Below are 12121 nucleotides of genomic sequence, written 5' to 3'. Positions count from 1 at the left end.
GATATAACCTAACTTAATCTGGTTCGTCCTTGCAAAAGGATATAAAAAATATTTGATTCCTTTCTGGAAAAACAAAACAAAACAAAACACAACACCATACTTCAGTTAACAGGGATCATTGAGGCATAGATTAATTAATATTAGAGACTATTCAAATGTATCTTAGAATATGATTCATTATAAGACATTTTGCAAATTCATTTAGTTTTTATTTCCATAGATAGATTACATACCTGTTCTTTAAAAATGGAAATCTATAGACTCTTTGTGAATAAAATATGTAGTGATCTTCAGACTTCCGGTCACTTTTTCTGGATATTTTTGACCAAAAGTCATTGTCTGACTGAACTTAGAGCAGGAGAAACAGAACAACCAAGAGTATACTCCATCATTATAAATTCTCTAAATTGCCAGTAGTTTGATTTTATTGACTCAATACATGGAGACATGAAACTATTAATTTATAACTATTATTATCCTCAAAAAGCATTGACTGTAGTATATTAGGCTCACCCATAGCATGTCACTGCTTTATCATAATGCAGCATTTTCTGCCTATACCTATTTGGTCTTGGTTTATGAAAGACAATCCTTCAGGGATAGACATAAAATTTATGTAGCATCTAGCAAAGATATATCATGTGCAACACAAGCATAGAAAGAACTATAGTTGTATACTCAAATGACTGCAATAATGTATCAAGAATTATTGTCTAATGCATAGCCATTTTTCTATTCTTGTTTACTTACCTAAAGGAACAAAGGACTTTGAAGGCATACTTGGTTTGGAAATGCCTATTGCATTAACAGCAAATACACGGACCTCATAAGCAACACCTTCAATCATCTTCTTTGGCTCAAAAGTTGTTTCTTTACACAATTCAAAATTTAGCCTCATCCACCTGGAGCTTTGTTTCTTTTTCCTTTCAATGAAATAACCTATTGACCAAACAAAATAGTATTATAGCGGCCATTTTTGACTGGCCAATATCTCCTTTTTCTGGATACAGCTCAATATCCTCTTCTAGCTTCAGAGTGGTTTGGGGATTATTGTTTAATTTTTCTCTTTGCAGATTATCTGATAGCACCCTTTTGGCCTTCATGGCCACATACCAAGTTTTTCCAAACTCTACTTACAACACTGTTGTTTTTAGTTTAGAGTGCAAAGGGCCTGATTCTGCTGCTCTTTGACTTTCTTCTTGGTTCATTGTATTAGAAGATATTTCAATTTACTGAGTAAATTATTTCTGAAACCCCTGCTAACATTCAAACAGACTAATTTATCAAGTTTTGGTATTATAAGAGGTTGTCTTTTTAAGTAGGGGGATTGATAATTTGGCAACATACAAAATGACAAATCTCAAAGCATTAAAAAAACAGATATGTGATAAAATTGAAGACTGAATATAACATTCTTGCATTGAACTACTCAGAGGGCCACTCTCCAAGGCCTGAGCTGAGCTCTGATACTATGATGTTCAATAATTGCAGTGAATTTCTTTTGTCTCTATTAGAGCATCACCAGCCAAAAAGAAAAGTATGTACCTAAGATAGGTGATCCACCATCATTTGCTGGAGGTTCCCAGGTCATAACACACCAGTCTTCACCGACCTCAGTCACATTTGGTGCCTGAGGAGGATCAGGCACATCTGTTGTAAAAAACAAAAACAAACTTTTCTTTGCACAGTTCCTGGATTCAGTAGAAGCAGTGCAGAGCCCTCAGGCCTAATATATAAAACACTGAGAAACAAATTGAAACTAAATTTGCCTATCCTGAATAAATACTCTGACCAACAGGCAAGAGCACGGTGATAACATCAGTAGAAGCCCTTGACTATTTTATTTTTTAAGTAAGCAGTTGTTGCATTATTCTGTATGGATCCTGATTTGGCAGACATGATTTAAGAGTTTCTAATATGGAGAGAGAAAGAGAAAGGAGGTCTTTGTAGATCCTTCATGGCAGGTGGTTAGGAAGGGATAAACGCCAAGTTCTTCAGTACAGTCAAGACACCTTAGGTGCACTTGAGGGCATGTGCCAAGGACCACAGTTACCAAGAGAATGAAGAATGTTACAAGCAGCCTGAGACAACTGCAGAAGCTTGACCCCAGTAAAGTGAGGTGGCAGCAGGAGTAGTAATTATCTCCTACTTAAATCCCAGGCTGAGCTCATGTGTCCTTCATTAACTCTGTGCCTTAGTATCCTTGAACCTCATTTCCATATCTGAAAATGAGCAAAAACAGGAAAATGGAAGATTTCTGAGAATCTTCAACAGTTTGGTAGCTAGGGAGAACGGCATCTACAGGAGAGATCCTTCAGATACAGGAAGAAAAATTTGGCTATAGTTGTGGTGCAGAAAAGCAGGATCATTTAATGGATCATTTATTGAAAAGGATCATGATAAAAGACATCATTTGTGCACTGTTTCACATGACTTACCAACCACTTTAATGTTGATTAGAGCTGTGTCCTCTCCAGCCTCATTCTTCAATGTTATTCTGAAAGGACCTGAATCTTCTCTCTCAGCTGTGTCAATGACCAGACAGCTGCTGTCTGGGTATGTTTCTGCCCGTATTCTTCCACTGTCTGTGAGCCACTAAGAATCAAAGTAATTTGAGGGAAAATTAATGGCTTCTGATTTGAGATTCAAAGTGTTCAAAAATCAAAATCCTAGTGCAGTACAGGACACTTCACATTTCATTAAAAAGTGTCCATATGAAAAATCATATTAAAGCTCTGGTTTTCAGTCAGCAGATTATCACAAAAATGACAAAATAACCAAGGGATAAATAATTAACTTCAAAATACTGTAACTGTTTAGTACTCAGTTTGACCATTACATCTCAAAGGAAAGGTCACTAGTCTCACTTACCCTGTGAGCAAGAACATGCTTATATCAACACTATCAGATGTTAATTTTTGAAAAGAGTTTAGTGGATTTTCCCAAAAGTCACATTGAAATGGATTGCAATGGTCAGTAGTTTGTCTTCATTGATTTCAAATAATCAATGGAGTAATTTCTCATTTGGACAAGCCCACAGTGTTGATAATACCATTAATATTTGAAAAATACTAGTCAGATATTTGACCAGATAGTTTCGAACAACCCAGCAAAAATAACGTTCCCATCTCCACATACCACAATGAAAGTTTAAATGTGAAAAGTCTGGATTTTTGATATATACAGTCAGGGATGGGTCCGTGCAAAGTTTTCAATGAAGACATCAGATGCAAGACACCAATTGCCCAACCTACCATTTTATTCTGGATTTGACACTCCATCAGAATTTATCATTTATTTTCCAAACCTGAATTTTACTATGTCTTCCTGTCAAAACCTAATAGCCATTCTGGGCACTATGTACGCAGTGGTTAGCTGTCTGGCAGATTTTCACTAGATTTCTTCTGCATCTCATATGTCCCTCTCCTTTACAATTTATTTATAGAAACAAACAAAAAAACATATTTTTTTTCCTTCATAATTGCAGTTTTTCCTCAAAGAAATCCATAAGATTCTAAATACAATCATTTTTACTCTTCACTTTTGAGGGAGAATAGTTTTTGAGATAAAACGTATCCCCTTCTTATTCTCTGCTATCAAAATAATGTCTTCAGTAGACTAATGATTAGTTTTTGAAGTAAAAGGACACTCATTAAGCTAGAGAAATATGTATAACGACAACATACCTTATCCCCTCTACTCCACATGACTTTTGGAGTTGGCTCACCGGTGATAGGGATTTCAAGTCGTAGCTTGCTTCCTGCCACTACTGTCACAGTGTTATCTTCCCCAAGACCATCAAGGTGGAGTTTAGGAGGATCTGAAAAAGAGAGATTGTCCAAATTTTTCGTAGGGCTGCCACTCTGAGAGTTCAGGGACCACAAGTCTTAGACACAGATAAACATGCTCTACAGTCTGTATTTTCCTGGCATTTTTAGTCAAGTGATTTTTATTTTTTTTTAATAAATTTGTGGAGAAACAAAGAAAATAATTGATGAAAAATAAATAGAACCATAGAAAAATTGGAATAGTAGGACCATAAAAGAAAAATTTTCTATCATCCCAAGGCAGAATTATGTATATTAAAATAATTTCTGACAGGTTTCCTTTAAGTGGCTCTCAAAAATTTCCACTTATGTCTTTCTACATCTGGTTATTGTAGACTTTCTTCATCTGGAATTAGCATACTCCAGACTATTTTTACAGTCACAGTCTTAATCTAAATCCTTTTTCTGAAAATGAAATGGTTACTTTTATTGTACTCCATGGGTATGGAGAAAAACTGATGAATATACTCTTACAAAATAAGATTTTATCTTTATTGTATTACAAGATTTTATCTCTGAGCGTACTTGCTCCCCTCTTTCTTCTCCTTAACCCTTGCCAATTTTATTTCTATTACAAGTAGCCCACATCTTTCAACTTCAATTACAGACCATTTTCTAAAGCTTTCATCATTTATATTGCTCTCCTTTAGACTTCAAATTCACTGTTTGAAATTAAAAGGCAGCGGGGTATTGTCAGGGTATTGTCAGGTATTGTCAGGTATTGTCAAAACAAGTCAATGCCTTGTTTTATTTTTTATTTTTATTGCTTTTGAAAGAATGGCTTCATTAACAAGCCTTCTATTCTGCTGACTGAATAAATAATGGCCAGAAACATTTAATTCTCTAGATATCATTTAACATATTGAGGGTATAAGTAAATATGTACCTACTCTACTATTTTACCAAACTAAACCCTATTTTAAAATATTAACAAACCAATTCTTCGAAGACAACAACACTAAGTCTGAAAATGGATTATAACAAGTGTTTTACACAAACTCTTAATGGCGGTTTATGTTCAGGAATTCAACATTAAGAAGCCTTCCCTGGGGGCTGCCCCAGGCTTGTAAAATATGACTGGATCCTGAGCATAGGCAGAGCACTCTCTGAATAGCTCACATGCACTTTGCCAAAATAGCAGTTCTGCTTTTTGAGGTAGGCATCCGGTCAGAGGAAATGAGCTGATTGTAATCAGGGATATTTCACACTGCTTTTATGTTCCAAATGTCAGAAAAATTATATATAACTCATTGTGCCAAGTACTTACCCACAACATGTACTTTGCATGGAATATTGATATTATAGGCATCTGGTACAAACATGTATTCACCCTCATCATCAACAGCAGCGCTCGCTATAATAAATCTGTGGATTCTGTAAAAAAAAAAAATGAAAAAGAAATCCATGTAAATTATATTTGAATACTGTTGAAGGCTATCAAGAAAAATCTGCATAGAAAAAGGTCTAGGAGATCTGTACAAAAGTGTAAAAATACTGACTGAAAATCCTTTGCTGGATGCTTAGCTGTACTTTAGCTGATTACATACTTTGTGAATTATAGAATATATTATTGAGGTGATCATCAAATAATGTAAACATTTCTATAATTTTTTGTTTGAACACAGAAATAGAAAAATACAGTGGTGTAAGCTCTTTGATACTTGGTTTCTGTGCTTCCGCCATTAGATTGTAATTTGATTGCTTAAGAAGAAACCTTTTGGTGGTCCCACTGTGAAAATGGTCTAACTACTGTTTGTTCGGCAGAACAAAGAGACCTGTGAGAAAAGCATATGCTGCCCTTATTGCCTAACTGCATCTTCCAGGAGTACTCCAGAATATAGGAGTATTTTTGATCTCCTATATTCTGCTCTAAGTTTTGTTCAAGGTAGTACTCACCTCTGTGCCCTTCCTGCTCCTCTTTCCCTCACCTCACCCTATAGGCTTACATTATTTGTGGGGAGCACCTTCACCTTAAGTCAATCCAAGGAGTCACTGGACAGATGGCACTTGTCCCTTGCTGGGACTCAGAATTAATGCAAACATTTCATAGCCTGTTTAGGAACATCTTCACAAGCTCAGTTCCCAGCTGTGTGAACTGCCTGCTAAGCTGAAGACAATGGGATGCAGCTAAAGACCTTTTAAAGGGTTGTAGCTAAAGATAGAACCTTTTTTTTTTCCTTTTTTTTTTTTTTAACTGAAAAACTTTCATTGAAAAAGCACAAATGATAAATGCAAAGGGCATTGGCATTTATTACAAATAAATGCAAATTTATTGTAATATAACAGGATAAAGAGGATAAGGAGACTTGGCTTTTAAGATCATAACAATAAGTCCGTTTGAAGGACAGAGATCAGACATGATTAACAGATAGTTTTCAGTGAAATAATACACATATTGGCACATCTTTACAATGTCACTCTATCAAAAGTCAAGTCAATACTCAACATGCTTACCTTCCTTTGTGATAAAGTTTTACACGGTCACTAGCTTCAACCAGTTGTCCATTTTTGTACCATTTCCCTGCCACATTCTCAGATATCTCACATTTCAGGTGGATTTCCTGTCCAAGCCTCACAGTCTGGTCTTCTAGTGCAAGTGATATCTTCAATGGTCTCACTATGAAAAAGAGAAATAGAGATATCATTGCTAATATCAAATAATAGCTTATGATCCTGTCACTGAGCTGCTACTAGCAATCACAAGTATTCAAATCAGAAAAATGCCTCTAATACTAGAACCCTGAACTCCATATGTGAGCAATATTTACATATAAGCCACTTAAGTATATCTCTTTTAATGTTTATTTTCCCCATTGTCTGATGCCTTAGAAAGGATGATCCAAAATACCCATGCCCTGACTAAGGTGATCCTATGGATATATCCAGTAGAAGTGTATTTGAATTCTTTCTCCTCTGTTGTTTAGGTGGAGGAGGGTGTTTCTATCTGCTAAAGGGCAGTAAGAAACTTTCAAGATGTGAAAGACCTGTGTCCCCATACCTATACACCTGAAGCGATTGCAGCCTACCTTTCCTGGGACTTAACTGCTCTCATAGCTCCCCCAGGTGAACACAAGATAATTTGGGGATTTACTAAAGTAGTTCATTACAAGTAGGAACTAGTTTTGAGCCTATTTTGTCAGGCTGTTATCAATGGCCACCCAGACAGTAAACTTACTTCATACGCTTCTGGTTCTTGTGTTTGCTAAACTACCTTAATTCATCCCATGAATACCCATAGATATTACTAGCTTTTGTAAAACTTGAGACCAAGAACTTCCTCTTTCTGGAATAATAGATGCTGTAGACCAGAGTGCAGAGTGAATACACAGTACCATGCGTATGCAGTAAATATCCCTGACTATAATTTGACACAAGAAACAGTGATGGGAAAGGCTACATTTTATAGGAAGACAGTTGAAAAATACTCAGCAGAAGATGCCTGAATCTGTCACTATGACAGGTACAGTGATGGAGTCAAATAGCCATAGTGGATAATTTTCAACTTGGTGATTGAACAGCATTAGTTGGTTGTGCTTAGGATGCCATTTTGTATAAAAGAGTCAAAAGAAATATGTGTATTTCAAAACAGAGTGCATGCATATATGACAAGCTTACAACATAGGACAAACTTACCACAACCATGAACTCAAACACGGTCTGGTTCATCTATCCCAGCAAGGCCAAATCTAGTAGTTTACATACAGCTACTTGCAAAACTGACATTGATATTTTATAACAAATTCTAGTCTACCTAAAACCAAAGTGGCAGAAGATTATAAGGATTCATAAAATTTTAAAGTGTTTCAAAGAGATATACAAACAGTACCAAGGGAGCTACATAGCCATATTTTTGTGCCTGTGAGTTTACTTAATGTGGTCCTGATGCATGTTAACAGTACCCCTAGTTGTAGAATTGTTTATTTTTTCCAACATACTTTCTTTTTTTCTGGTTTTGGCTCAGAAGACTTGGTTTGGTTTTCCTGTGAAAACTTAAAAAGGATTCAAGAAAAGCAAGTACTTTCCTTGAGAGTTTCACTTTGTTGACCCATTATATCTTTGCATGAATAGCTTCGTTCTCCATCTTAATGGAGTGACTGAAATTTTTCAAGTGTGACTAATTCATTGTCTCTTACTGCAAACTGGATATTTGCAGCTAAGAAATTGGTATGGAAGATAATTCTCTCCTTAAACCCCCGGAGAAAGGCAAGTAAATTATTTCTGTAAGATAGCAAACTATGACAAGCAAATTCAAGAGTAAGATATATTATACTTACAATCAACAGAAAGCTTAGCTTCTGATTGGCCTCCTGTTGTCATTACTGAATAAGTTGCACTGTCATTTTTTGCAGCTTCCTCTATGATTAGAGTGTGTTTTTTACCCTCAACCTTGATTCGATATCGAGATTTAGCTTCATTGGTAAGTTCTACACCATTCTTAAACCTAATAGAAAAGAAAGAGTAATTATTTTCCCAATAAAAATCCTCTGTGAATAAGACTCTCGTAGACTGAAACTTCCAGAGAAGATAAACTCATCCATGAACGTATAAGGATATTTCTGCTGTTACTACATTTCTGAACAGTGTTCTTCTGAGATATTCTTAATAAATTTCAGGCTTACTGATACAGAATACATTGTCCACATTTTTGCCTACAACTAAAATATTCTGTCCCTCACCTCTCTCTCAAGGAAAACAGTAGCTGTTCAAATTGTGACTCACCATTTAACATTTGCATCATCCTCAGACACTTCACAGCTCAGTTCTACTCGTTCACCAACGTAGGTATTGGTATCCTCCAGGCCTTTGGTCACCAAAATTGGAGGATCTTTGACAAGAAAAAATTACAGATTTACAATCTGAGAGAGAAAACTAATTTCAGGAGGTTTTCAAAATCATGGTATAGGAGATAATACAAAGCCAAAGTTAAAATTACAAAGCCAGTATTGTAGCATTATTTTCTGCCTGAAATCAAAAAGGAGATTGCTCATTAAGATGCTAGTAGGAAATGTGCTAAATTAAATTAAAACAAAACAAAACAAACAAAAAAACTGTTCAGATTAATAGCTGCTTTGCATCCCCTTTTTTGATAGTTTGTGCAGGCAGGTTGATACGAGAAGTTGAGATTCATCACTCGCCTAACACAGATCCCTCTCAGAAAGTAGTAATATTAGATCCTGCAACCTGTTATGCACAGTTGGATGACCTGATGGCATAACAGCGTGCCCTTACTGTTTTAGTCCCTTCTTCTTGTCAAAACTCAGGTTTGATAAGACAATAGAAATGTGCACATGGTTAGAAATAGAAACATACCACAATGGTTATCCTACTTTTAGAGGGGCAATGGACCCATTATTTTAAATAGCTTTCTGAAATATTTGATGATTTTTTTCTTTCAATGTAAACTTTATTTTCCCAAATACAGGAATTCCCTAATAGTTTTCTAATGGATATCTAACCAAAAGGACCCTTTTAACTCAATTTGTTTTGTGTGTGTGAGGGATGCCATGAATATTATCAGTTAGACTATCAATGTTACAGGAGCAAAAAATGAAAGAAAATGGCCACTTATTCGTGGCTTTTGATAGTCTTCCATTAAATCTGGGCAGATGGAGATAAAAATAACTGATAGAATGCTTGATTTGAGATTTTTCACTAAAATACCAAACACAGGATGAAGAAAAAACAGTGAGGAATCACTAAAATAGGGAGTGATCGTAAAGGCAGCTAACACAAAAACAAGCATGCACTGAGCCAGATCCTCCCTGTTAATTTCTGTTGCAGTCAAAGAAGCCACGCAAATTTACACCGGGTGAAATAGGAGCCAGGTGGTGTAGTTACCTCTCACAAACAGTTCTGTGGAGCATTTCTCATCACCAGCTGTTACGTAATAGCGAGCATCATCTGTCATCGTACAGTTATTGATAAATAGAATTCGCTGGTTACCTTTGTGCTCAAAAATGTATCTATTTAAACAGGAATACAACAAAAATACATTAGCAAAACTGCTGGACCTTTTTGTTTTATGTAGAAATTCTTTAAGGATTATGAGAGGGAAAATCCCTGTTTTTTACATAGAACAGGAAAAGCAGTCCTGGAAAGCAATTTCCAAGTTTCAAAAGGAAGAATAAGAACAATCAAAGACCTTGTGGCAAAAAGAGCTATGAGGTAGAGTGATAATCAATTTCTGGCTTGCTCCAACATCCCAGGTTTGGATGTTCAGGAAAAAAAAAAAATCAAAATAAAAAATTAACAGGCTCAGAGAGATGACAGAATAAAATGGAGTCTGAAACTCTAGATGAGTAAAGATGAAAATAACCAGTAACAGGAGACCATCTTCATTCCAACACTCTTAACATTTTTATGAAGCATAATAATAGCTAAGGTTAAGAAGTTAATATTATTGGTAGGACAGATGGCACAAGAGATCAGTAATGAGATATGAGGTTTTGGTAATGGGATATGTAGCCTTTCACCTTCATGTCACCAGTTTAGATCTGCTCCAGGTTTGTAGTGACCAAAGCTCATTAGCATCTGACAGCTGCTTCAGCAGCCTGGAAGAAATACACTGGAGCATTCAATCCAGCTCCTTCTACTGGAGAGGTACATATATAGTTGACTGCAAAGCAGTTCCAAGCTATACATAGCAAAGAAAGGGGCTAAAGAAAAGATACTCTCTTAATTACACTTCTTTGTCTGAAGAATATTAATCTAAATCCTTCAATTACTTATCTAGCAACAGAATAAGGGAAACCTGCCATTCTCTGTAAGGGACTTTTTTTTTTTTTTAATTTTATTTTTTTACCGGGCTGGGAAGATTTGCTGGGACTTGGGATGTTAAGAAACATTTGAGGAACATTACACTGTTGTGCATTACTGTTCTTAGCTGCATCTGACTTCAGAATGGGATTTTCTACAGCAGTTTGTAAAAGTTAGTTTTGTGAATGTTACGGACAGGGCTCTAGTTCCAGTTTTTGTTCTACCTCTACTCATGTCTGTACCCAAAAAGCCACTTACTTCCTGTATGCGAAGCCAGAGTATAAACCAATATGTAGGTGATAGAGATGGTGGAGAAACTTAGGTACAGTAGATGAATTGCACATGGCTGAAGTAAATTTGAGCTAATATAGATTGTTGACTTCACTGTGAGCGATAAATGGGCAGTGGAGGGCAACACACACCTCATTCCCCTTTCCTCCCTAACACTAATTATCTAATTAACAGATAGTGTTGCCTAGAGATAATTTTACAGGTGGCTTATAAGCCAGGTAGGCAAGTCTGTAATATTAAATGTTGCTTCTCTTAGTAATGATTTACTATAGAATGATTTTGACCTTCTTCTGACATAGAATTGAGGACAAGAAACTTATTTACTCACAAAGCTTCCTGACTTTTTAAAAACTACCAAGCAGAAAATGGCTCTATGTTGAGGATCTTTAATTCTCTTCTTTCAAGATAAAACAGAAGAATCTATGTTAACATTTAGCATACAGTGAACATTTTTGGGCCGTGAGCAGTATGGTATCATTTACATACTTAATCAAGTATAATGAAATGCCAGAAATAAACTCTGTGCAAACCTGGGCAAAGAGAGATCTATACAACACATTTGTCAAGGAAGTACATACGTACCTATTTTATTGCTTATATACAATAAAACCACTTACTTTGCACTTGGTCGTATTTCTTGGCCATTTTTATACCACTTGAGCTCTACGGTTGGATCTGCTAGCTCCACCATGAACCTTACTTTGCCTCCTTTATCTACCTGGTATGCTGGATCAAGACCTTTGGCAAATGCTGTTGCAGAAGAGAAGTATTATTATAAAAGAAGATCAGAAAACAAATAGGAATATGAATGCTGAATTGTATTGCATAAGACTCATTAGAGCTATCAGAATATATACAGACCATGTTATGCATCACTCTCAATTCTTGGGCTGGTCCAAACAAATCAGTTTATTTTCTAGAAACAGTATCAGCAAAAGTGTAGAGCTATGCAACTCTTATTACCCTGACGAAGTTAGTATCTCTTCATGACTTTGCAGTATGACCCTGTTCTGAACAGGATTGGGTAGACATAGCTCTGACAGCTTGCTGAGAATCACTATTTCAGAGTAAAATTTTATACAGGTGGTACAATGGAATCATTTAGAATCTGTTAAACAGGACTTCTCTATCAGCACCGCCACTCAAGTTAACAGGGAATTTTAAGCTAAAATTTCTTTTGAGGTTCCCACTATCAGAATAAACATATTGAGTTGTCTAAAAGCCAAATTAGTTTCCCTGATTCTTTT

General features: G+C 35.9%; 1 protein-coding gene across 1 annotated transcript in view; it reads right to left on the bottom strand.

Annotated features, from left to right (window-relative positions):
- The window catches only part of MYBPC1 (myosin binding protein C1), a gene marked incomplete at both ends in the record, with an annotated part of 80206 nt that overhangs the window by 21758 nt on the left and 46327 nt on the right, over positions 1-12121 (bottom strand). Inside the window, 10 exons of the mRNA XM_082751883.1 lie at positions 751-939; positions 1546-1650; positions 2439-2595; positions 3687-3820; positions 5095-5201; positions 6282-6444; positions 8102-8268; positions 8547-8652; positions 9666-9790; positions 11492-11624. Coding sequence (XP_082608009.1) covers positions 751-939; positions 1546-1650; positions 2439-2595; positions 3687-3820; positions 5095-5201; positions 6282-6444; positions 8102-8268; positions 8547-8652; positions 9666-9790; positions 11492-11624 — 1386 coding nt within the window. The remainder of the gene's footprint in view (positions 1-750; positions 940-1545; positions 1651-2438; positions 2596-3686; positions 3821-5094; positions 5202-6281; positions 6445-8101; positions 8269-8546; positions 8653-9665; positions 9791-11491; positions 11625-12121) is intronic.

This window comes from Aythya marila (genome assembly GCF_965140915.1).
Source record: "Aythya marila genome assembly, chromosome: 1".
In the NCBI taxonomy this organism is placed as follows: domain Eukaryota; kingdom Metazoa; phylum Chordata; class Aves; order Anseriformes; family Anatidae; genus Aythya; species Aythya marila.
Note: the sequence above shows the minus strand (reverse complement) of the source record. Positions and strands in the feature narration are given on the sequence as shown.